At 42.2% G+C, this 26,660-nt stretch overlaps 1 protein-coding gene and 1 long non-coding RNA gene across 2 annotated transcripts; one reads left to right on the top strand and one right to left on the bottom strand.

The window, feature by feature from the left end:
* Positions 1-5,129: 5,129 nt before the first annotated feature.
* On the bottom strand, positions 5,130-18,291 carry LOC125134242 (uncharacterized). Its single transcript, XR_007136593.1, has 3 exons — positions 18,115-18,291; positions 11,352-11,543; positions 5,130-5,254 (listed from the first exon to the last, which is right to left on the bottom strand). It is a non-coding gene; the product is annotated as an uncharacterized LOC125134242 (long non-coding RNA).
* Positions 18,292-18,434: 143 nt separating this feature from the next.
* On the top strand, positions 18,435-25,126 carry RPL24 (ribosomal protein L24). Its single transcript, XM_047793281.1, has 6 exons — positions 18,435-18,508; positions 18,637-18,712; positions 19,194-19,304; positions 23,502-23,638; positions 23,943-24,006; positions 25,004-25,126. The coding sequence occupies exons 1-6, from the start codon at positions 18,504-18,506 to the stop codon at positions 25,082-25,084; spliced, it is 474 nt and encodes a 157-aa protein (XP_047649237.1). The 5' UTR covers positions 18,435-18,503; the 3' UTR covers positions 25,085-25,126.
* The last annotated feature ends 1,534 nt before the right edge of the window (positions 25,127-26,660 follow it).

Raw genomic sequence — 26,660 nt, forward strand, 5'->3', positions numbered from 1 at the left:
ATTTACCTTTTCTTCCTTTCCAGGCCAAAGTGGATACTATAAAACAAAAATATATAAAGTAGATTGCTATGCTGGGGAATGCAAATATATGTAACCTTTTCTCTTCTGAAATTGTACTTTCTTTATTTTATTTTTATAGCTGTACCTGCAGCACAAGGAAGTTCCTAAACTAGGGGTCAAATTGGAGCTGCAGCCTCGGGCCCAAGCCATAGCCACAGCAACAGAGGATCTGAGCCACATCTGCAACCTACACAGCAGCTTGCACAATGCCAGATCCTTAACCCACTGAGCAAGGCCAGATATCAAACCCACATCCTCACCAGTACTATTTCAGGCTCTTAATGTAGTGAGCCACAATGGGAACTCCTGAAATTATACTTTCAAAACTCTAAAATCACTAAGATTTTCATATTTAACTACAACACAAAGTCCATAATACAGAAGGAATATGAAAAACAATCTCTTTAAACCAAAACACAATTTTAAGTGGGTTAAAGATCCTGTATTTTTACTGCAGCATCTTGGGCCACTGCTGTGGCACAAATTTGATCTCTGACCCAGGAACTTCCACATGCCACAGGTGTGGCTAAATAAATAAATAAATAAATAAAATGAAATAATGTACAAATTTTATTCCATATCCTTAAATGAAGTACTTAAAAGGCTACTTTAAATAGATATTCTTTTTTTTTTTTATTTAGTCTTTGCCTTTTCTAGGGCTGCTTCCTGCAGCATATGGAGGTTCCCAGGCTAGGGGTCTAATCAGAGCTACAGCTGCGGCCTACACCAGGGCTGTGTCTGCAGCCTATACCACAGCTCACGGCAACGCCGGATTGTTAACTCAATGAGCAAGGGCATGGACCGAACCCACAACCTCATGGTTCCTAGCCAGGTTCGTTAACCACTGCGCCACGACGGGAACTCCCTAAGTAGATATTCTTTAGCAGGGGTTGGCAAACTACAGCCATTGGCTGAATCCAGCCAGCTGCTTGCTTTTTTGTGCAGCATACAACTAATCATGGTTTTTACATTTTAAGTGGGAAAAAAATTAAATATTACTTTATGACACATAAAACTATGTGAGGGAGTTCCCATTGTGGCTCAGCAGAAACTAATCCAACTAGCATCCATGAGGATGCAGGTTCAAACCCTGGCCTCGCTCAGTGGGTTGGGGATCCAGCCATGCCTGGACCTGTGGTGTAGGTTACAGATGCAGTTGTAAATTTAAGCTTTTAAGTGTGTAAAGTCTTGCAAGTAAAAATTAAAGTTAGAACATTTAATTTATTTTGGTACACTTTTTTTTTTGCCTTTTCTAGGGTGGCACCCGCAGCATATGGAGGTTCCCAGGCTAGGGGTCTAATTGGATCGTTAACCCACTGAGCAAGGGCAGGGATCGAACCTGCAGCCTCATGGTTCCTAGTCAGATTCATTAACCTCTGCGCCACGATATGGGAACTCCAAAGTTAGAACATTTAATTAATTAATTAATTAATTAATTTTTTTGTCTTTTTTTTGCCATTTCTTGGGCCACTCCCGCGGCATATGGAGGTTCCCAGGCTAGGGGTTGAATCGGAGCTGTAGCCACCGGCCTACGCCAGGGCCACAGCAACGCGGGATCCGAGCCGAGTCTGCAACCTACACCATAGCTCACTGCAACGCCGGATCGTTAACCCACTGAGCAAGGGCAGGGACCGAACCTGCAACCTCATGGTTCCTAGTCGGATTTGTTAACCACTGCACAACGACGGGAACTCCTGAACATTTAATTTAAATTTTCACTTAATTTTCCTAGCCTAGGAACTTCCATATGCTGCAAGTATGGCCCTAAAAAGGCAAACAACAACAAAAAAAACTATATGAAATTCAAATTTCAGAGACCATAAATAAAATTTCATTGGAATACAACCATACTTATTTGTTTACCTATTGTCTATAGCTGCTTTTACACTACAATATCAGAGTGCTCATGACTGAGACCATATGTGACATTTTTAGCACTACATACTGCTGCTCCACACTACAAACCACAGGAAGACATTTTTTACTTGATAGCATTTTGAGTGCCATGTGTATTGCCATACGGTGACATTTTTACATTGTTTTTATTACCAGCATATACCTGTCAAAACAAAGGAAAAAAGCAGGTTTAAAATATTCCATCTTAGGCGTTCCTGTCGTGGCTCAATGGTTAACGAATCTGACTAAGAACCATGAGAATGTGGGTTCAATTCCTGGCCTTGCTCAGTGGGTTAGGGATCCAGTGTTGCTGTGAGCTGTGGTGTAGGTTGCAGACGCGGCTCAGATCCCCGTGTTGCTGTGGCTGTGGCATAGGCGGGTGGCTACAGCTCTGATTCAATCCTAGCCTGAGAACCTCTATATGTCCTCTCGGGAGCGGCCCAAGAAATGGCAAAAAAAGACAAAAAAAAAATTCCATCTTAGAGTTCCCATTGTAGCGCAGTGGGAACAAATCCGCTAGGAACCATGAACTTGCGGGTTCGATCCCTGGCCTTGCTCAGTGGGCTAAGGATCTGGTGTTGTGGTGAACTGTGGTGTAGGTCAAAGACACGGCTAGGATCTGGCGTTGCTGTGGCTGTGGTGTAGGCCAGCAGCTGTAGCTCTGATTCAACCCTTAGACTGGGAACCTCCATATGCCACAGGTGCTGCCCAAAAAGCAAAAAAAAAAAAAAAAAAAGATAGTATAGTAGGAGTTCCCGCCGTGGCTCAGCAGTAACAAACCCAGCTAGTATCCATGAGAATGTGGGTTCAATTCCTGGCCTTGCTCAGTGGGTTAAAGATCCAGTGTTGCTGTGTTCTGTGCTTTAGGTCTCAAGCGCAGCTCAGATCCAGTGTTGCTGTGGCTGTGGTGTAAGGCAACAGCTATAGCTCCAATTCAACCCCTAGCCTGGGAAGTTCCATGAGCCTCAGGTGTGGCCCTAAAAAGACCAAAAAAAAAAAAAAAAGATACCATAGTTAACTGTGGATTATTTTGTTAAGAAATTAGATGGCAGAGCATTATGATGCTATAAAACTACACCTCTGCTAAAAGAATTCAATACGCCAATGCTCCAGACTAAGCAGTCATCTCAATATTCTCAAAACACAGAAAAGTTAGAAAAATTAAATAGAATATCTCATCATAGTAAAAAAGTCTTCACAAAAGAGAAAACTAGGCTGCAACCAATTTCCAAGTGGCTCATTCATTAGCCAAGAAGTCACTTACTTACTGTATGTTAATTAAATGATGTTTGCAGCAAATGAAGATGTATCCAGAGAAAAAATAAACTTGTGAAGTTCTCTTGTGGTACAGTGGGTTAAGGATCCAGCATTGTCACTTCAGCATCTCAGGTCATTGCTCTGGTGTGGATTCCATCCCTGGCCCAGGAACATCCACATCCCACAGGTGCAGCCATAAAATAATAATAATAATGAAAATAATAATAATAAATAGACTTGTTTAAGATCATTATCCTTTAGGTGACAATAGCTGCTGAAAGTACTAAGAACACTTGGAAACAAAATCAATAGTTAAATTGTTTAGTGAAGGCGAATTATTTTGAACAGTTTTTCTTGAGTCTTAATGAGTTGACACGTATTACTGAAACTGCTCCCTGTTCCAGTTTATTCAAAGAGTCAGTGTTTGAAGTGACTGAAGAATTAGCCTCTACGAATAGGCTGCCTGAAGCAGATAAGAATGTTTTTAAAGAACTGAGAAAACACTAGTTCAATAGACTTAAGTGAAATCTGTTGTTTTTAAAAGTAGAAAATGACTTTGACAGATTCACGACACTTGTGAAAAAAAGTAAACTCTATGGTTCTTACATCATTGTATTAATAATCAGAAGGTTCTTTGTGGAAAACATTTGAATCTACCATGTCTTAAGCCAACAGTGTCAACAATAAATTTCATCTGTTCTCATGGGTCACAGACACATGAATTTTTGTCAGAAATAGCAGCTGAATATCCTGACTTGCCCCATCAAACAGTATTTGTTGACTTACCAGTGGTTTTGTTGTACTTTTTTTTTTTTTTTTGTCTTTTGTCCTTTTAGGGCTGCACCCATGGCATATGGAAGTTCCCAGGCTAGGGGGTCTAATCAGAGCTCTAGCCACTGGCCTACGCCAGAGCCACAGCAACTCGGGATCCAAGTCCGAGCCATGTCTGCAACCTACACCACAGCTCACGGCAACGCCAGATCCTCAACCCACTGAGCAAGGCCAGGGATTGAACCTGCAACCTCATGGTTCCTTGTTGGATTCATTAACCACTGAGCCACAACGGGAACTCCTGTACTTTTTTTTAAGCTCAGGGCCAGGATTGAAATTTTTTCAACTAAGAAGTACCTCCCTTGACCTCTGTTACGGAATGCTGACTGAATGGCTTTAGGATTTGTTTTTGCTAACTTGCTAATTTTGGTCACAGGATGATGCTCTTGATGAAATCAACCTAAAGACAATACAGCACTTACATACAAAACTCATTCTGTGGTAAAGTCATTTCAATAATCACTAACATTGAGTCACAAGTTAAAATTAAAAGAAAGATGTCCATTCTCACACAACATGCATTGGTTTTATTTTTCAAGTTCGAACTACAGTTTTAGCAGTGTTGCACATGCAAAGGAAATTTCTATATTTTAAAACCCATTTAGGAGTTTCTGTCATAGTGCAGTGGAAACGAATCCGACTAGGAACCACGAGGTTGCAGATTCGATCCCTGGCTGTGCGCTGTGGTGTGGTCTAAGATGTGGCTTGGATCTGGCGTTGCTGTGGCTGTGGTGTAGGCCAGCAGCTGTAGCTCTGATTCGACCCCTAGCCTGGGAACCTCCATATACCACGGGTGCAGTCTTAAAAAGCAAAAAAAAAAAACAAACAAAAAACAAAACAAAAACACACACACACAAAAAAAACCCCAAACAACCATTTAACTGTGCAGCTGAGGAACTCTTTTTTTATTACTCAGTGAATTTATCACATCTGTACTTGTATAATGATCATCACAATCCAATTTCACAGGATTTCCATCCCACAACCCAAGCACATCTCCCCAACCCCCCAAACCGTCTCTTTTGGAGACCATAAGTTTTTCAAAGTCTGTGAGTCAGCATCTGTTCTGCAAAGTTCAGTCCGTCCTTTTTTCAGATTCCAAATTGTCAGTGAAAGCATTTGATGTTGGTGTCTCATTATATGGCTGACTTCACTTAGCAGCTGAGGAACTTGCACTTAACTCTCCATTGGAAGTAACTAATCTGACATGCTAAAAGGAAAAAAAAATCAAGGAAATTCTATAATCAAGGCAATTCTATAATTGCCTTCCAAGAGATTAATAAGCTCAATTTAAATCATATGCTCTTAAATTGATGGCAATATTTGTCAGGGTGAAAAGACCTTTTTCAAAGAAGAAAGTTGTAAAATCTCATTGTAGATCATGATTAACAAACATTTGCAATTAATTTTGATAAGGAATAATTTTGTACCCTAATTAAGAGAAATGTTATCCTCCCCCTTCCCCCAAAAGAATTTCACTCTTCCCTCTAGCAGAGCTGTTTTATAAAAACATATTCAATATTATTATTATATTTTATTTTTTGTCTTTTTAGGGCCGCTCTAGCAGCATATGAAGTTCCCAGGCGAAGGTGCTAGAGCTGCCAGCCAACCCCACAGCCACAGCAACAGGAGATCCAAGCCATATCTGTGTGTCTGTGACCTACTCCGAAAGTTGTGGCAACTCTGGATCCTTTAGCTCACCAAGCAAGTCCAGGGATCAAACCCACATCCTCATGAATACTAGTTGGATTTTTAACCCGTTAAGCCACAATGGAAACTTCCTATTATATTTTAAATTTCATCAATAAATATATTGTGGAAACTGGCTTTCTATCATTTATGTATATAAATATTCTCAATTTTACCTCTTAGCCCACAAAGCCTAAAACACTATTTGCAAACTTCTGTTCTAGAGGAAATAAAATCTGAGTGGGCAGTTAGTGAAAGGGAGGAAAGATTTCCCAAAGACAGCTTGGGCACATGACAGAGAACCAATAGAGTATGTGAACAGTAATAAGGCAGTTATTACACTCTGAATCATGTAACATCGTACTTCGTTCCTCTCCCCTTTTTGAGCCAATCAGTAATACCAGTTTCTTCCAAAAGATGGCTCCCTTTATTTATCCAAAATTTTATTGAAAGTTTCCTACAGAACATTTGATAAAACTTTACAGGAAACACTCATAAACCCACCACTTTGATTCTCTTATCAACACTTCATTATACTTATTTTATCACATATATATCTATCCCTCCTCCATCCATCTTTGCTTTTTTGGAGGGTTTTTTGTCTATTTATTTATTTATTTATTTAGTCTTTTGTCTTTTTAGGGCCACACCCGAGACATATGGAGGTTCCCAAGCTAGGGGTCTAATCAGAGCTGTTGCTGCTGGCCTACACCACAGCCACAGCAACAAGGGATCCAAGCCAAGTCTGCAACCTACACCATAGCTCATGGCAATGCTGGATACTTAGTGAGACCAGAGATAGAACCTGCAACCTCATGGTTCCTAGTTGGATTTGTTTCCACTGCACCAAGACGGGAACTCCTGCTTTTTGTCTTTTAGGGCTGCACCTATTGCATATGGAGGTTCCCAGGCTAGGAACAGAATCGGAGCTGTAGCCACTGGCCTACAACACAGCCACAGCAATATCAGATCTGAGCTATGTCTGCGAACACCACCACGGCTCATGACAACACCTGATCTTTTTTTTTTTTTTTTTGTCTTTTGTCTTTTTTGTTGTTGTTGTTATTGTTGCTATTTCTTGGGCCGCTCCCCGCGGCATACGGAGGTTCCCAGGCTAGGGGTTGAATCGGAGCTGTAGCCACCGGCCTACGCCAGAGCCACAGCAATGCGGGATCCGAGCCGCGTCTGCGACCTACACCACAGCTCACGGCAACGCCGGATCGTTAACCCACTGAGCAGGGGCAGGGACCGAACCCGCAACCTCATGGTTCCTAGTCGGATTTGTTAACCACTGCGCCACGACGGGAACTCCCAAACACCTGATCTTTAACCTACCGAGCGAGGCCAGGGATCGAACCTGCATCCTCATAGATCCTAGTCAGATTCGTTTCTGCTTAGCAAAACAGGAACTCCCATCCTTGTTTTTGATGTATCACTACACCTCTCCCTATATACTTTAAGCATTAACTAGTATTCAATATTTATTCAGTTTCCTTTTTTAAAGTAAAATTTACATGCAATTAAATACTAAAATCTTAAATGAACATTCACTGAGTTTTGATCAACTGTGTTTAACTCAAAACCCATGAAGATGTAGAATATTACCTTTAACACAGAAAGTTCTCTCATACCGTTTCCCATTCCATTCTCTGCTCCCATTCAGAAATAACCACTGTTTTGACTTTTTTCCACCATAGGTTAGATATGAATGGTGTAGAACTTGATACATAGATCATACAGTGCGCTTTTTTTTTTTTTGTAAGGCTTCTTTTACTTAGCATAGTATTTTGATGACTCATGTTGATCTGTAAATCAACAGTATATTCCATTTTATTTCTGAGTAGTAGTCCACGGCATAAATATTTGCTTATCTGTTCACCCTTGAAGGGGCGCCTGGGTGTTTCCTGTATTTATGATGAATAAAGCTGCTATAAACATTCCTGTATAAAGTGGTATATATATATTTTGTGTGTGTGTGTGTGTGTGTGTGTGTGTGTGTGTGTGTCTTTTTGCTATTTCTTGGGCTGCCCCTGCGGCATATGGAGGTTCCCAGGCTAGGGGTCGAATTGGAGCTATAGCCTCTGGCCTCCCCCACAGCCACGCCAGATCCAAGCCACAGCTGTGACCTACACCACAGCTCACGGCAACGCCGGATCGTTAACCCACTGAGCAAGGGCAGGGACCGAACCCGAAACCTCATGGTTCCTAGTCGGATTCGTTAACCACTGCACCACGACGGGAACTCCTATATTTTTTGCTTTAAAAATTTCCAATTACAGCAGTTCCCGTTGTGGCTCAGTGGTTAACTAAACCGACTAGTAACCATGAGGTTGAGGGTTTGATCCTTGGCCTCAGTGGGTTAAGGATCTGGCGTTGCCATGAGCTGTGGTGTAGGTGGCAGACTCGGGCTCAGATCCCGAGTTGCTGTGGCTGTGGCACAGGCCAGCGGCTACAGCTCCAACTGGACCCCTAGCCTGGGAATCACCATATTCCTCGGGTATGGTCCTGGAAGAAACCCCCCCAAAAAAATTTCAATTACAAAATAACACAGTGGTGCTTATTCTAATTTTTAAGGATTGAATTGTGGTACTTAAATCTTTCAATCCCAAAACACTTAGTAATTGTTTGAAACTTTTTTTTTCATGGCTACAACTGGGGCACATGGAAGTTCCCAGGCTAGGGGTCAAAACAGAGCTGCAGGAGTTCCCGTCATGGCGCAGTGGTTAACGAATCTGACTAGGAACCATGAGGTTGCAGGTTCGATCCCTGCCCTTGCTCAGTGGGTCAAGGTTCCGGCGTTGCCGTGAGCTGTGGTGTAGGTCACAGACGCGGCTCGGATCCTGCGTTGCTGTGGCTCTGGCGTAGGCTGGCAGCTACAGCTCCGATTCAACCCCTAGCCCGGGAACCTCCATATGCCGCAGGAGCGGCCCAAGAAATGGCAAAAAGACAAAAAAAAAAAAAAAAGAAAGAACTATCATATGATCCAGCAATCCCACTTCTGTGTGTGTGTGTATATATATATATATATATATATCCAAAAGAATTGACAGCAGGATTTCAAAGAGAATGGTGATTACTAGGGGGCTAAGGGAATGAGGAAGGGGCAATTGTTTCATGGGTATAGAGTTTCAAATTTGCGAGATAAAAAACAAACAAACAAACAAAAAAAAACAGAGCTGCAACTGCAGGCCTACCACACAGCCACAACAACACTGGATCAGAGCATCGTCTGCAACCTATGCCACAGCTTGCAATAGTGCCAGATCCTTAACCCAAGGATCAAACCTGCATCCTCATAGAGACTATATCTGGTTCTTAAACCACTGAGCTACAATGGGAACTCTATAATTGTTTGAAACTTTTTATCATGGAAAAGTAATTAAAAGAATGCATAACAGTAGTTCCCGGTGCCACACAGTAAGAATCCGACTGCACTGGCTTGGGTTGCTACGAAAATGAGGGTTCTATCACCACCTGGTGCACTTGGTTAAAGGATTCAGTGTTGATGCAGCTGTAGCTCAGATTCATTCCCTGGCTCAGGAACTTCCATATGTCTAGGATGTGGCCATAAAAAAAAAAGAATGCATAAAAACATGGGGCCTACCCAACATCCAGCTTCAACTATTATCCACTCCTGGTCTTTTTTTTTTTGTCTTTTCGCCATTTCTTGGGCCGCTCCTGTGGCGTATGGAGATTCCCAGGCTAGGGGTCCAATCGGAGCTGTAGCCGCCAGCCTACACCAGAGCCACAGCAATACAGGATCCGAGCCGTGTCTGCAGCCTACACCACAGCTCACGGCAACACCAGATCCTAACCCACTGAGCAAGGCCATGGACCAAACCAGAAACCTCATGGTTTCTAGTTGGATTTGCTAACTACTGAGCCACGATGGGAACTCCATGGTCAATCTTTTTTTCATTCATGCCCTTATCCACAACTCCTTCCCTAAAATTAGTTTAAGCCAAATCCCAGCCATCCTGCCATTTCATCTGTAAATATTTAGTATCTAAGTCTAATTATAAGAACTTTTAAAATTAAACATGATAATTATAATACCTAAAGGATTAACAATATATCTTAATATCAAAAATCCACTTAGTATTAAAATTATCCCTCTGGTCTTTCAAGCTTGGTTGTTGAAATCAGGCCTTAATTAAAGTCTCTATGTTGCAAATTGCTTGAGACGCTTAATTTTTTTTTTTTTTCCATTTTTGGCCACACCCACAGCATGGAAGTTCCATGGGCCAGGGACCAAACACTCTCGAGGGCAGCGACTTGAGCTATTGCAGTGATAAAGCCTGATCCTTAACCCACTGTGCTGAGCTGGGGATTGAACCCGAGTTGCAGCGCTCCAGAGAGGCCACCAATCCGGTTGTGCCACAAATAATCTCTGTCTTAAAGGTCTTAATAATCATATCTTTGTGGGGGTTTTTTGGAGGTGGGGTTGGTCTTTTTAGGGTTGCATCTGTGGCATATGGAATTTCCCCATCTAGGGGTTGAATCAGCTGTATCTGTGATCTACACTGCAGCTTGCAGCAATGCTGGATCCTTAACCCACTGAGCAAGGCCAGAGATTTAACCTGCATCCTCATAGATACTAGTCGGGTTCTTAACCCACTGAGCCACAGTGGGATCTCCCAATAATTGTATCTTTGGACTTGTGGGGTTACTTTTCTTTTTTTAAAGTTCGTTTTTGTTTTGTTTGTTTTTGCTTTTTAGGGCTGCACTCGTAGCACATGGACGTTCCCAGGCTAGGGGTCGAATCATAGCCACAGCAACACAGGATCTGAGCCTCTTCTGCAACCTACACCACAGCAACACTGGCTCTTTAACCCACTGAGCGGGGCCAGGGATTGAACCCGAGACCTCGTGGATAATAGTTGGGTTCATTACCACTAAGCCACAACTCCTTTTCTTTAACATTTTATTGAAGTATAGTTGATTTACAATATTATGCCATTTTCTGCTATACAGCAAACTGACCCAGTCATATGTATATACACATTCCTTTGCTTATGTTATCTTCCATCATGGTCTATCCCAAGAGACTGGATACAGTTCCCTGTGCTATATAGTAGGGCCTCATTGCTTATCTATTCTAAATAAGTTTGCATCTACTATAAATTTGCATTTTTAAAGTGATGTACAATGGGACAATATGGCATGTGGCCAGGACTTGGAGTCTCAGTTCTTTTGTGTTTTTTTTTTTTTTTTTTAAAGGGCTGCACCTGAGGCATATGGAAGTTCCGAGGCTAGGGGTTGAGTTGAAGCTATAGCTGCTGGTCTACATCACAGCCACAGCAATGTCAGATCCAAGCCGAGTCCTCAACCTGCCCCACAGCTCATGACAATACCGGATCTTTAACCACTGATTGAGGTCAAGGATCAAACCTGCAACCTCACTAGTCGGATTCGTTTCCCTTGGGCCACTTCGGGTACTCCCAGAGCCTCAGCTCTCTTGTGGGTCCACACCCTGCAGCCTCTATTCTTGCTAGGGATGGGTTCCAGAGGGCAGCTAGCTCTCCAGTCCCCTGACTTAGTCCTTCCCCTCCCCATCCATCCACTCTCTCCAAAGTTGGCAGCACCATCATGCATTGAGCAAACAGTTTGATACCTACCCATGAGGACAGTGGAAGGAAACAGCTGGCTGAACTCCCCAGCTCTGCTGGGGCACAGTGTGTTGCTCTGACATCTCAAAGGAGAAAGACCTGAGAGCCGGTGGGCCTGGCATGTTCAAACAAGTTGTCAAGTCACAAGGCAGGCCTGTGAGCACCTCTGCAGGGCTGCAACAGCCCAGTGAATGTCCTCGTCTGGGAGAGCATGAAGATAAATAGCAAATGATTCACATCAACATGGATGCAACTAGAGATTATCATACTAAATGAAGTAAGTCAGAAAAAGAAAGACAGGAGTTCCCTTAGTGGCTCAGCGGTAACAAACCTGATTAGTATCCATAAGAATTCAGGTTTGATCCCTGGCCTTGCTATATAGGTTAAGCTTCTGGCATTGCCATGAGCTGTGGTGTAGGTCACAGACATGGCTCAGATCTGGCGTTGCTGTGGCTATGGGTGTAGGCCGGCAGCTGCAGCTCCAATTTGACCCCTAGCCTGAGAACTTTCATATGCTGCAGGTGAGGAGGTCCTAAAAAGCAAAAAAAAAAAAAAAAAAAAAAAAGAGACAAATACCGTATCACTTACATGTAGAATCTAAAATATGGCACAAATGAACCTATATACAGAACAGAAATGAATTTACAGATATAGAGAAAAGACTGTGGTTGCTGGGGCGGGGGGGGGGGAGGGAGGAGGTAGGGACTGGGAGTTTAGGCTTAGCAGATGCAAACTCTTACCTTCTTTTTTTTGCTTTTTAGGGTCACGCTTGTGGCATACAGAAGTTCCACGGCTAATGATCAAATCAGAGCTGCAGCTGCTGGCCTACATTCAAGCCACAGCAATGCTGGATCCAAGCTGAGTCCATGGCCTATACAACAACTCACAGCAATGCCAGATCCTTAACCCACTGAGTGAGGCCAGGGATCAAACCTGAATCTTCCTGGATACTGTTTGGGTTAATTACCACAGAGCCACAATAGGAACTCCCAAACTATTACATTTAGAATGGATGATCAACAAGGTCCTACTGTATAGTACAGGGAACTATATCCAGTCTCCTGGGATAGACCATGATGGAAGATAAAAACGGGAATGTAAAATATAAATACGTACATAAATAAATAGCAAATAAAAAAATATAAAAGGTCGAGAGATGCTTTGCAAAAGAAAGGAAACAGCTTATTTTAGTACATTTAAGGATATCTCTTTCCTGCTTTTTGACAAAGGGACCCCATACTTTCATTTTACACTGGGTCCTGCAAATTATGTATGTAGCTGCTTCTGTTCATACATTCTAATCTCTTCTTTCTCTCATTTCAATTTGCATGCTGTTGAAATTAAGTCATCCTGTTGATGCCAACTGCAACCCTGTGGAGTCATTTCACTGGTAGTTGGATATGAAGACTTGATTAGATTTAGGGTTTTTTTTTTTTAATAATTTTGTTTGTTTGTTTAGGGCTGCAGGTGCAGCATATGGAAGTTCCCAGGCTAGTGGGCAAATCGGAGCTGTAGTTGCTGGCCACAGCCATAGCAACTTAAGATCCGAGGTGCATCAGTGACTTACACCACAGCTCACAGCAATGCTGATTCTTTAACCCACTGAGCAAGGCCAGGGATTTAACCTGAGTCCTCATGGATACCAGCTGGGTTCGTTCCCACAATGGGAACTCCTAAAAAGAATGCTTTAAATGCATTAATTTTGAGAATTATCTTATGGCAGAGTGGGTTAAGGATCCAGCATTGTCACTGCAGTGGTTTGAGTTCATTCTTTAGTCTGGGAACTTTCACATGCCATGGGCACTGCCAAAAAATTTTTTTTAATTTTAATGATGCTTCACAATTTTTTTTTGGCCATGCCCGTGGCATATAGACATTCCCAGGCCAGGGATTGAAACCATGCCTCTGCAGCGACCTGAGCCACTGCAGTCAGATCCTTAACTCACTGTGCCACAGCATGCTTGATAATTTTATTTATTTATTTTTGTCTCTTTAGGACCACACCCGTGCCATATGGAGGTTCCCAGGCTAGAGGTCGAATTGGAGCTGTAGCTGCCAGCCTACACCACAGCCACAGCAACGCGGAATCAGAGCTGAGCCTGCAAACTACACCACAGCCCACAGCAAAGCCAGATCCCTAACCCACTGAGCAAATCCAGGGATTGAACCCGAGTCCCTAGATACTAGTCAGGATACTAATCAGTCAGGTTTGTTAACTGCTGAGCCACGAAGGGAACTCCCAATAATGCTTCAGAATTTTAAAGAAAGCTTCCTAATTGTTTATTAAGCTTTTTTTTTTTTTTGGCCATGCTGATGGTATGCAGTTCCTAGGCAAGGAATCAAACCTGAGCCACAACAGCGACAACGTCTAGTCCCAAACTGGTAGGCCACCAGGGAATTCCTTTAAACCTATTTTATTTTTTGGCCACCCCATGGCATATGGAGTTCCAGGACCAGGGTTCAAATCCCAGCCAAAGTCGCCGCAACGATGGATCTTTAACCCACTGTGCAGGGTGTAGAAACTGTATCCCAGTGCCACAGACAGCATAAGCAGGAACTCCTAAATCTAGTTATTTTCTAATCTAGTTACTAGGCATTTCTTTCAAAGCCCTCCCTGAGCCATGCCTGAGTCTTGAGACTGACCAGCGTGTTGGGAACTCTGGCAGTAGATTCTAAAAATGCAGGATCCTTCCACATCTGAGAAGAGAATGCTACTGGAAGAAAATACTAAGATCGATGCCTAAGTCATTCCAGAGGCATTTGTGTTTACACACTCCTACTGTCATCTTATTTGAATTTTTTTTTTTGTTCTATCAAAACACATCAGAGTTCCTGTTGTGGCTCAGCAGTTAATGAACCTGACTAGCATCGATGAGGACTTGGGTTCGATCCCTGGCCTTGTTCAGTGGGTTAAGGATCTGGCCTTGCCGTGGCTGTTGTATAGGCCAGCGGCTACAGCTCCGGTTGGACTCCTAGCCTGGGAAACTCCATACACCTTGAGTGCAGCGCTAAAAAAAAAAAGACCAAAAAACCTCTTCCATAAGCTTCTGTGAGATGAGTGTCATGGATATCTATTTCCTTTGACTTCATTTGCTCAGCCTCCTTCAAGTAGATTCTTTCTCTACTTTCCCTATCTATCCCTTAAATATTGGTATTTCCTGATTCTCTTTTTCTGACTCACTCCAGTCACTCTTTCCAGGGGTGATAGACACAGAGATGCACCATCCAGATCCCTCTTCCAGCAAGGGCTTGTTGCCCGACAGTGGACACCACAATCAGCAGCATCCGCCAGCTGTCAGTAAGGTCTGGCACAGCTGCTGAGAACCACCTCTCTTAGGCCATGAATTCCCTGGGGCAGTCCCCATCTGCTGACTAAGCAAGGTGGGGGTATAAAGAGAGAGTTGACCACTTGACTCAAAAAGGGATACTCTGACAGGCAATAATTGTTTCAGAGCTCCTGACAGGGTGGACTGATGTTTAGGTCAGCAAGTAATGTATTTACCTTCTTCTACCTAATACTGCTTCCTTTCATAGGACTTGATCCCTAATATCTTTTATTTTAAACTTGGTCTCAGTAAGTGCTTCTAGAGAAGATAGCCTGTGACACTAGGTGATGTTATCTCACATATTCTATCGCCTATAGGTCCATTACTCCTAAAATATATCCTATTCCAAACACTCCTCTAAATTTGTTTACACAGCTCCACCTTAATATCCTAGGGGCATCTTGAACTTGGTCTTTCCCAAATTGACATGTTCCTCATACACTCCTTATCTGTCCTCTCTTGACAAATGATACCACTAAGTCTCCTTCTTCACAATTTCCTTACCTCCTGCATTAATTATCTATTGTTATGTTAACAAATTATTCCCCATAGTTTAAAACAACAAACTTTTTTTTGTTTGTTTTTGTTTCTGTTTTTTTGTTTTTTTTGTTTTGCTTTTTAGGGCTGCATAGGAGGTTCCCAAGCTAGGGGTTGAATTGGAGCTGCAGCTCTCAGCCTACGCCACAGCCACAACAATGCCAGATCCTTAACCCACTGAGCAAGGCCAGGGATGGAACCCACATCTTCATGGATCCTAGTGAGGATCGTTAATTGCTGGGCCACGAAGGGAACTTCCAACCACAGACATTTCTGATCTCACCATGTTTATAGGTTAGGCATACAAGAGGGTTCATCTGAGTGGAAACTGCCCCAGAGCCTCGCAAGAGTACAGATTCCAGCTCAATGATACTGATTTCAGACTTTAAGCTTCCGGAACTGTAAAAGAATACACTTCTGATGTTTTAAGCCACCCAGTTTGTGGTCAATCGTTACAGCAACCACAGGAAACTAATACAGCAGATAAGTAGGTATAAAAGATGAGGAAAAGAATGCTCTGTTTTCATGATGTATACAAAGGCCCAGGAGAGCACCAACTTTGGTTCAGTACTGGTCCATAAATACATACAAGAAAATGGAGTGAAGCTGAGCCTTTTGCCTATAAAGAGAGAGAATAAAGTCCACGAAAAGTTGTGGGTGGTATTAGAAACTGATTTATGACACTTTATAATATGCTTTTGGGGGGTTTTCTATATAGTTTCTTCTCATTTTAAGAGTGTTTGAGGGAGTTCCCCTCATGGTACAGTGGTTAACGAATCTGACTAGGAACCTTGAAGTTGTGGGTTTGATCCCTGGCCTCGATCAGTGGGTTTAGGATCCGGTGTTGCCGTGAGTTGTGGTGTAGGTCGAAGACACGGCTCGGATCCCACGTTGCTGTGGCCCTGTTGTAGGCCGGCAGCTACAGCTCCAATTAGACCCCTAGCCTGGGAACCTCCATATGCTGAGGGTGCGGCCTTAGAAAAGACCAAAAAAAAAAAAAAAAAAGAGTGCTTGAACACAGTTTAAGGTATGATACATATGATACATGCAGTGTGTTACCCTGAAATGCCAGCTCAAGATTGCCCTCCAGAAAAGAGTAAAACAGCTAAAATTCCTAAAACCCAGTTTCTTGCTTTTCTTCCACAGAGCTAGTCAGACCAAACATAATTTCAAAGAGCAATAGAACAAAATCTTCTAACAACAAAGGTTTGGGAAGGAACAGGTCAGAATTCCTGGAGGTAGCTATCAACTCCACCTTCTGCTGACACCCAGCTGTGCTCTGGACCTTGTAGAAGCCGGACTATTCCAGAAAGATTTTTTTTTTTTTCCTCATCTTTTTAGGGCCGAACCTGAAGTATACGGAGGTTCCCAAGCTAGGGGTCCAAAACTAAGGCCTACACTGCAGCTATAGCCACCTGGGATCTGAGCCACGTCTGCGACCTACACCACAGCTCATAGCAATGACGGATCCTTAACCCACTGAGCAAAGCCAGATTCGTTAATCACTGAGCCACCGAAGGGAACTCCTGGAAAGATTTTTTAAAGTGATCAAACATTTGTTTAATTAGCAGTAATTTAAAACAAAGAGAGTTGGCTGGTTAAGTTCAAAAGCCATGGAAGCCTGAGGTATCCATCTGCCTATAGTCTATTTAGACAGTCTCCTAAATATAGCAGGTATTCTCAACAGCTGATCAGAATTAGTCATGCTATCAAATTCCTTTCTTTTGCTTTGGTTTTTCCATTCCATTCAGATCTCTGTTATCTCACTCTTGAGACTGTTTCCAACATAAGTATGCAGCTTTCTTCAGTCAGCCACATTGGCTGACTCTCCGAATCTCTTCAATCACCTACTTGCAGGAACTTTTGAAGGTGAGTTGTTTATATAGTGTCTAGGAGAGGGAAATTTTCCTACTCTACCCATCTTCAGTTTTTGTGGCTGGCCTAATAATAAAATTAACACAAAACAGGTTAACAGGAGAAAAAGAAACAAATTTAATTCGTGTGCACAGAGGTCTCATAGAAATAAATCCTAGGAAGTGATCAAAGTTGGCAGCTTTTATATTCTTCAGAGAGAAACAATAACTAGCAAGTAATTTAAACAAAGTTTTGGGCTTTGGGTGGTAAATTAGTAAAGAAGTATCAACGTTTGTTTATATAAGCTTCTTGGCCCTGAATTCCCCATCTCTGTTATGCTATCTTATTATCTTCTGGTACAGTAACAGTAAGGGGGTATGGAATATTTATTTCCTGCTTTCAGGAGGACAGAGAAAGGGGTCAAAATATTCCTCTCGCACCTTCTATTTCCTAAGTGAGCTGAATTCAAAATAACCAATATGCCTTTGACACACTGTGTTGAGGTGGGGGGAGGAAAGGGGCAACAGCAGCTTAAATCATTACCTTTATTTCCTAGTCAGTACTCCAGTCTCCTACACAATTGAGTTTTGACACTCTATCATACACTGAAAAATAGCATCACAAAAGGGTCCTAAGCGACCCAGGCATTAGTCCCCTGGTGAGCCTGAGGCAGAGCTGCCTCCTCCAAGCAAGGGCTGGTTCTCTGAGAAACCTCACGCCCTCAAGCTCCACTAGGCAGCAGCCGGGCAAACGAGCTCCTCCCCCACCGGCAGTCGTCGCTTTACAATGCCTCCGCGCTTACTTAATAGAGATCTTGTAAACTGAATGAATAAATATATGTAAACACTTTAGCACGAGCCCGGGCACAGAGAGCACTCCACTAATGTTAATTATAATTAATGCAAAAACGCCATCACGCACAATTCCAATTGCACGGCTTGGGAAACAGTTCAGATATCATTGCTTTTTTTGCAAATGGGGGAACTATTACAATTTAATTTTGTTAGTTTAAAAAATGGGCCCAAATCGAAGGCAAATATGATTTCGGGTTTTACCTGCGTGGTATTCACCTGTGCACCAACTAAACTTTAAGAGAGGACACAGTACCCCTTTCAGTTCACATTCCCGGCTGCAGGACGGAGGCTGGAGGATACCTGAACTCAAGTGACAGAATGACTCAGAAACCGACTGCCTTCCCGCCCTGCAAGACTGTCACCCGCTCCTACCCGCAGAGCCTGGACCGCCTCTAGCGCAATTACTCCGGGGGGAGGTGGCCGCTGAGGAACTCTAACTCCGCCGCCCAGGTCGGGTGACATCATCACCGAGTGCCGGAGTTAGGGAAAGGAATTGTGGGAGAAGGTCGCCTCCCATGACCTTATAAGGCCTCTTCCCATGATTCCTTCTTCCTCTTCGCCATCTTTCCTTCTTCCCCGCGCCACCAGCCATGAAGTAAGTAGAAACCCTGGGTTCCTAATCCGTTCCCATCGTCGGGTAGAGCGGCATGTCTGGCATCGAAGGCATGGCTTCTCCTTGCCAAAGTCACTTTCCACCCCATGCGTTTTTGCTTTTCTTTACAGGGTCGAGCTGTGCAGTTTCAGCGGGTACAAGATTTACCCAGGACACGGGAGGCGCTACGCCAGGACCGACGGGAAGGTGAAAGGCCGCATGGGCAAAACGCACGTTCTCTTTCTAAGAAAAGACGAGTCTCAATCGGTCTAGGCGGGATCCTTTACCACATCACTGTTGGTCCCTGAAAGGCTTGCTTCGGGGATCCTGCGTGCGACGGTTTTTAGGATCAGAAGTCTCTGAGTGAATCATTCTTGAGTTTTGATCGAGTCGGAAGCTAGGAGCTTGTATAACTGAAATGCTCCAGCGTAAGGGAAATGGGCCACCGGGTTCTTTCACGGGCACCAGGTCATCTTGGAATCTCAGGAGGGATAGGAGCTAGATGCCTCCCAGAATGACACCCCCACCCTCCCCTGCGATATGAACTTAGGTTTGTCTGCTCTCAGTACTGTGACACAAGCCTTTTGTTCTCTATGGGCCTCAATTTGGTAAAATGAGAGGATAGAACTAGAATATAGTTTACTAAGAATTTCAGCTGCAGACTTCTACTTTGAACTTGTCATGACAGGTTTTCCAATTTCTTAATGCAAAATGTGAGTCCGCGTTCCTTTCCAAGAGGAATCCTCGGCAGATCAACTGGACTGTTCTCTACAGAAGGAAGCACAAAAAGGGACAGTCGGTAAGTGAAATGCACCTTGATGTTGTTGGTTTGAATTTGAAACTTTGAGCCTCAGTTGCTGCTCTGAAACCTTGTGATCAAATCAGACACTGTGTGAAAGTGCTCTTGAACTGTAAAGTATCACTGAAGGGACATTCGGCTATTTCCAGTTTTTGGTTATTGTGAATAATAGTGTACAAGTTATCTGTTCATTTCTGGCTTCCTCAGATTATATTCTCTTGATGTGATGATTGATAAAAACATTTCCCCTGTTATATATTTGAGGCTAACAGCAAAAATATCGAGTGGAAATTTGAAAGCATCCCCTTTCCAGAGATAAATTACATTAAGCTTACAGGGCACTGTGGAAGTGTTTAAGGTGTTGAAACAGTTATGGAGACTTGATTTTGGTTATAATGCTTATAGAATTAGTGTAGATGATATATTGGTGGGTCTTCTAGAATATTAGCTTATTCTTAGCTATGACTGGATGTGTTTTTTTGAAGCAGTTTTTTATCTTGATGAAGGGGATTTTTTAAGAAAAAGTTTGAGTGCCATGGCAAAAGAATTAGTTTTCAGCAGGCTGGTAAATATTTGGTGAGCACCTCCTGGTGAAAGAGTGGCTAGGTTTATAGGAATTTGGAGGAAGGAAGAATTCTAAATTAAAAGTGGATATGACATATCTAGTAGAATGGTGATTAACAAGAAAGGAGGGATGGGTGGGTGGAAGAAATTAGCAATGTTGGTGGGGCCATGGAGAAATTAGTACCCTTATGCATTGCTGTATTTGGAAAGTGGTTTGGCAGTTTCTCAAAAAGTTAAATAGAATTTTCATCTCATGATTCACTTTATCAGCAATTCCACTTTTTTTTTTTTTTTTTTTTTTTTTTTTTTTTTACTTTTTAGGGTCGAAGTTGTGGCATGTGGAAGTTCCCAGGCTAGGGGTTGAATCAGAGCTACAGCTGCTGTCCTATACCACAGCCACAACAATACCTGATATGAGCCATGTCTGTCACCTACACCAGAGCTCACAGCAATGCCAAATCCCCGACCCACTGAGCAAGGCCAGGGATTGAACCCGCATCCTCATGGATACCAGTGGTATTTGTTTTCTCTGTGCCACAATGGGAACTCCCCAATTCCACTTATAAGTCTATATATACTCAAGAGAATATATCTGAGGAAGCTGGGATGGAACAGAAGCTTGTACACTGGTGTTCACAGCACTTGATTCCCAATAGCCAAAAGGTGGAAATAGCAGAATGTCCCATCAGTGGATGAATGGGTAACAAAATGTGTTACATACACACAATGGGATATTAATTCAACCTTTAAAAGCTGACAACCAGGATTTTCCTGGTGGCTCAGTGGCTTAAGGATCCAGCAGTGTCACTGCTGTGGCTCAGCTTAGGTCCTAGTCCTGTGGGTGCGGCTAAAAATAAAAAAAGCTGGAGTTCCTATCGTGGCTCAGTGGTTAACAAACCCAGCAGGTATCCATGTGGACACAGGTTCGATCCCTGGCCTCATTCAGTGGGTTAAGGATCCCGCGTTGCTGTGAGCTGTGGTGTAGGTCGCAGACTTGGCTCAGATCTGGTGTGGCTGTGGCTCCAATTTGAATCTCCATATGTCATGGGAATCTCCATATGTCATGGGTGCAGCCTTAAATAGACAAAGACCAAAAAAAACAAAAAAAAAGCTGGCAACCAGTCTGTGAGGGTGGACCTTAAAGGCATTATGCTAAGTGACACAACCACAAAAAGACAAATACTGTATGAGTCTCCTTTTAAAGTTACTTAGTGTGGGCAAATTCATGAAGACAAAATAGAGGTTCTCAAGTAGGGGCTAGTGGGGCAGGTGGAAATAGGGAGCTGTTATTTAATGGGTACAGAGTTTGGGACATTGAAAAGGTTCTGGAGATGAAAATTTGTGGTTGCACAACATTGCAGATGTACTGGATTGTACACTAAAAATGCTTTAAAGGAAGTCCCAGTGTGCCATAGCAGGTTAAGGATCCAGATCCCTGTGCCAGGAACTTTACCGTGCCACAGGTGCGGCCAGGGGAAAAGAAAAAAAAAGGGTTCAGAATGGTCAATGTTATTTATATTTTACTACAATAAAAAAATATTTTTAAATAGGTTTGAGACAAGAAAAATGTATACAGGTAAATATTGGCATTTTCTATAATAAGATTTCATTTTGATAAGTTCAGTAGAATGAGTGTTTTAGTTAATCACAAATGTGCCCTTTTTTCCCATTATGTCCCGTTTAAAATTTTTTTGGCATATCCCTGCCTTAATAAAGAGTTCAAGTATGCTTTATTTTTTTCTTGGACTTAAGAGGTGCACTGCAATCATATTTTTTCATAAGCACTGTAGTATAGATTTCCAATGTAGAATCTGTAGCAATTGTTTGAGTTGTACTTTTTTTCTCTGGCCACGCCCACAGCATGCAGCCTTTTTGGACCAGGGATCCGACCCTTGCCGCAGCAGTAACCTGAGCTGCTGCATTGACAAAGCTGGATTCTTAAACCCATTACACCACAAGGGAACTCCTTAAAAATCATTTTCTGGAGTTTCTATCGTGGCTCAGCGGAAGCAAATCCAACTAGGAACCATGAGATTTCGGGTTTTATCCCTGGCCTCACTCACTGGGTTAAGGATCTGGCATTGCCATGAGCTGTGGTGTAGGTCACAGCTGTGGCTTGGATCTGGCGTGGCTGTGGGGGAGGCCAGAGACTACAGCTCCGATTAGACCCCTAGCCTGGGAACCTCCATATGCTGCAAGTGCAGCCCCAAAAAGCAAAGCAAAAAAAAAAACAAACCCAAAATACATGAGATGAGGTTTGGTAATTTTTCTTCTTGAAAGTAAATTCTTTATCATAAAAGGACATTAAAAATCACTTTCTTTACATGTAAGTTCTCAGGCTAGGGGTTGAATCAGCTGCCGCTGCCAGCCTACACCACAGCGGCAGGAACCCTGAGCGCTGTTTGTTACTATACCACAGCTCATGGCAATGCTGGCTCCTTAACCCACTGAGTAAGGTCAGGGATCAAACCTGCCTCATGGATACTGGCAGGGATATTCTTCATCCCCCGAGCCATAATCGGAACTCTCTTAAAGTCACTTCTGAAGTATTATTCGGTTATCTTTTTGTCACTTAAATAAGGTAGTAAGTAATGGCTAGGAATTGTTGTTTTTGTTTTGTTTTTTTTGCTTTTTAGGGCCACACTTAAGGCACATGGAGGTTCCCAGGCTAGGGGTCTAATCAGAGCTACAGCTGCCGGCCTACACCACAGCAATGCCAGATTCAAGCTGCATCTATGACCTCCACCACAGCTCATGGCAATGCCAGATCCTTAACCCACTGAGCAAGGCCAGGGGTCAGACCCGCAACCTCATGGTTCCTGGTCAGGGAATTCCTAGGATTTGTAATAGATGGTTTAACCAATACATAATTGGAAAACTTATCTGCATATTGCCATGTTTTATATATACATACTTTTTAATATGTTTGCATATTTCATTTCAAATAATTGCATGAATTATTTTTGGATATTGCTGTCATCTCAGTTGTGTTCCCCAAAAATTCATACATTGAAACTTTGGAGGTGGGACCTTTCAGAGGTCATACAGTGATGAGGGCTCTGCCCTTATCAATGGGTTTAGTGCCCTCATAAAAGAAGGCACAAGAGAGAGCTCCCTTGTCCCACTTCTGACATGTGATGATACAGCTCTGATGGGAAGAGGTCCCTCTGTACCCTGACTTCCAGCCTCTAGAACTGTGAGAAATAGATTTCTGTTTTTAAGCTACTTACTCTGGTATTTTGTTATAGCAGCCCAGGTGGACTGATAGTTATGTATATGAATCTTTTTTTAAATTTTTTTAATGGCTGTGATATATGGAACTCCCAGGCAGCTGAGGCAGCTTGGGATCCTTTAATCCACTGCACTGGGGATTGACCCCACGCCCCCACAGGGATCTGAGCTGCTGAAGTGAGATTCTTAACCCACTGCTCCACAGCAGGAACTCTTATATATGAATTTTAAGAGACTTCATTCCTCCCCTAATTCATGAAGCAAAGTTTCTTTTGCTTTTTTCTTTCCTTCTTTTTGGCCATACCTGTGGCTTTTGGATTCTTAACCCTCCAAGCCACAAGGGAACTTTTTTATTGTTTGGAAATAAAGTTTCTAAGTGCTCCCCATCTTTTTGTTCTGTAGGAAGAGATTCAGAAGAAAAGAACCCGTCGTGCAGTCAAATTCCAGAGGGCCATAACTGGTGCATCTCTTGCTGACATAATGGCCAAGAGGAATCAGAAACCTGAAGTTAGGAAGGCTCAAAGAGAACAAGCTATCAGGTAAAAAAGCTTCCATTATGAGCATTTTAGCTATTGAATGGATTTTAGGTTATGTTTATAGGCACAGGAATCTTAGTAAGTTTATACTATAGTTTAAATAATTTGTTGAAATTAACCACTTCTAGTAAATGTTAAGCTGAATCGGTGGTTAATGACATTTGTTAACAAAATCCTTTGGATTTATGTTAAGATAATTGCAGATGGTGAAAGAATACAATTCTTTCCCGAAACACTCTAGCCTCTTGCTAATAAGCTGTATCCTAAAGGATAAAGTGATTTGCTTAAATTATTTTTAATCCCACAGGGCTGCCAAGGAAGCAAAAAAAGCTAAGCAAGCATCTAAAAAGACAGCAATGGCTGCTGCAAAGGTAATTGTGGGATTGTTTTGGATTTCTCATTTAAAGCAACAGATGTACTTTTAATCAAAATTGTAAAAGTTCTTTTTCTTTCTTTTTTTTTTTTTTTTTTTTTGCTAGGCAAGAAATAGATTAAGATAAGGATGCTTGTGAGAGATGCAAATGGGCTCTGCTGAAAGTTTCTTTTTTTTTTTAAGAATTTAGTGTGAGGCTCTAATGGAAATGATGTTCATAACTGGTTTTTGGGTGACAGTTGATTGAGTTCTCCAGAGATATCCCTTTGCTAGGGCCAAATGAGTCTCTCGGTGTTATGCAGAAATGAGAAAGGAGAAAAATAAAAGTTTTTTAAAGGTTATTTTGAAATCTTGGTATTTCCTGTGTGGTGCAGCCAGTTAAGGATCCACTGTTAACCAAAGTTGTGCCTCAGGTTGCAACTGTTGTACAGTTTCCATGCCCGGGCTGAGGACTTCCACATGCTCAAGGTGCAACCAAAAAATTTTTTTCTTTATTTTTTTTTCTTTTTAGGGCCGCACACAGGGCATATGGAGGTTCCCAGGCTACAAGGGGTCTAATTGGAGCTGTAGCTGACGGCCTATACCACAGCCACAGCAATGCCAGATCCTTAACCCACCGAGCAAGGCCAGGGATCGAACCCACAACCTCATAGTTCCTAGTTGGATTCATTTCCACTGCACCATGATGGGAACTCCTGTTTAATCAATTTAGAAAACCATAGTAAAAATCTGAAAACTAGAAAATTAGCATTGGTCCTTTTCTGTTCTTAGGATACATTTCAGGATCCCACACTGCATTTGTGTCCTTTAACTCCTTCAATGTATTATCTTTTTCTTTCTTTTATATTTCATATAAAGGCGTGCTTTAACTTTTGAGCGGAGGAGTTAAATAATTCGGAAAGCAATCTAGGATACCAACAGAATCTGAGCATAAGAGGGGTGATTGAAAAAAGGAAAACCAGCATGGAATAATACCGTATGTTCTTTTTTTACAGGCTCCCACAAAGGCAGCACCTAAGCAAAAGATTGTGAAGCCTGTGAAGGTTTCTGCTCCCCGAGTTGGTGGAAAACGCTAAGTTGGAAGATCAGACTTTTAAATAAAGATCTGACTATAACTAGATTGTGGTGGAATCTTCACTCTTAAAGCAGGCATGTTCAGCTTACACCACAATAGCTAAACTACAAACTAAGGAATTTAAAAGCTATATGTATTTTATTTTTATTATTTTCCTCTTTATAGCTGCATTTGTGGCATATATAAGTTCTCTCATGGTAGGCACGGAATCGGAGCTGTAGCTGCGGGCCTCTGCAGTTTGCCGAAACGCAGGATCCTTAACCCACTGAGGGAAACCCACATCCTAATGAGCTCATGTCAGGTTCCCTTAAAGCTAGATATTTTTTAAAGAGTTCATTTCTCAGGAATAATGCCTCCTAATGTAAACCTGGATGGACAGATGTTAAGCAATATTATGTAAATAAAACAAGGTCTGTATTGTTAATGCCAGCTGAGGCTAGTAAAGGTACATTAAACAGACTGCATGGTCTTAACTTTTTGGTTACAGTTAAAAGTACTAGGATATTGCATAGATTTTAGTCCAGTTTGATTGCTAAAAGATGTACTTTTTTCTATCACTTCTGTCTGCAGAAAGTAAGCCTTTTCAGTGAGTTTTTTTCTTTTTTGATTTTCAGGGCTGAACCCTTGGCATTTGGAGGTTCCCAAGCTAAGGGTTGAATCAGAGCTACAGCTGCTGACCTACGCCACAGCCACAGCAACGCCAGATCTAGCCACATCTGTGACCTGCACCACAGCTCACAGCAATGCTGGATCCTTAACCCACTGAGCAAGGGCAGGGATCAAACCCACAACCTCATGTTTTCTAGTCGGATTCGTTTCCGTGGTGCCATGACAGCAATTAATGAGTTATTTTCTTAAGTTACCCTTCTCCATGATAAATTTATTTCATATATGAGATGCCTCTGTATCTCATCTCTTAACCATTAACTTACTGGCAGAGTTCAAACTCCTTAAAACTAACAGCTGTATAATCTGCTTTTGCTACTTGAAAATAAGCTTAAATGAAGAGTCCAACTTCTTGAGTATACTTGGAAAATATCCAAGTAGTTTAAGTGTGTTAAAGAAAATAGTAATCATAATTGATGTTAATACACTTGCATTTCTACAAGTAGATCATCTTAGTACCATGCTGTGCTAGTTCAAAGATAGAATATGAATAAGCCACATCCCCTTAAGAAACATGCTTTTATATATCAGTAGTAGGTGAAGGTAAAATTCTATCAACACTTCCCCTCATCACCTTTGTATCCAAGGTGATGGAATTTATGTTTACTTCTGGTGAATGTTAAATTTAGGCATTGGTTTAGGTATTGGGGATAATAAAACAGTCCCTTTAGAGGACTTGGAACTAAAATGTGTAAAGTAAAAATGAATATACAAGTTATGTTCAACAGCTGATTTTTGCTTAATAAGATTTTGGTTGGGAGTTCCCATCATGATGCAATGGAAACAATCCAAAGTAGGAACCATGAGGTTGCGGGTTTGATCCCTGGTCTTGCTCAGTGGGTTAAGAATCTGGCATTGCTGTGAGCTGTGGTGTAAGTTGCAGATGAGGCTCAGATCTGGGGTTGCTGTGG

This window comes from Phacochoerus africanus, chromosome 1 (genome assembly GCF_016906955.1).
Source record: "Phacochoerus africanus isolate WHEZ1 chromosome 1, ROS_Pafr_v1, whole genome shotgun sequence".
NCBI classification, from domain to species: domain Eukaryota; kingdom Metazoa; phylum Chordata; class Mammalia; order Artiodactyla; family Suidae; genus Phacochoerus; species Phacochoerus africanus.

Coding starts and splice junctions, on each gene's coding strand:
- RPL24 (XM_047793281.1), top strand. Junction 18,713..19,193: donor ACGCCAGGACCGACGGGAAG/GTGAAAGGCCGC, acceptor TTGTCATGACAG/GTTTTCCAATTTCTTAATGC. Junction 23,639..23,942: donor CAAAGAGAACAAGCTATCAG/GTAAAAAAGCTT, acceptor TTAATCCCACAG/GGCTGCCAAGGAAGCAAAAA.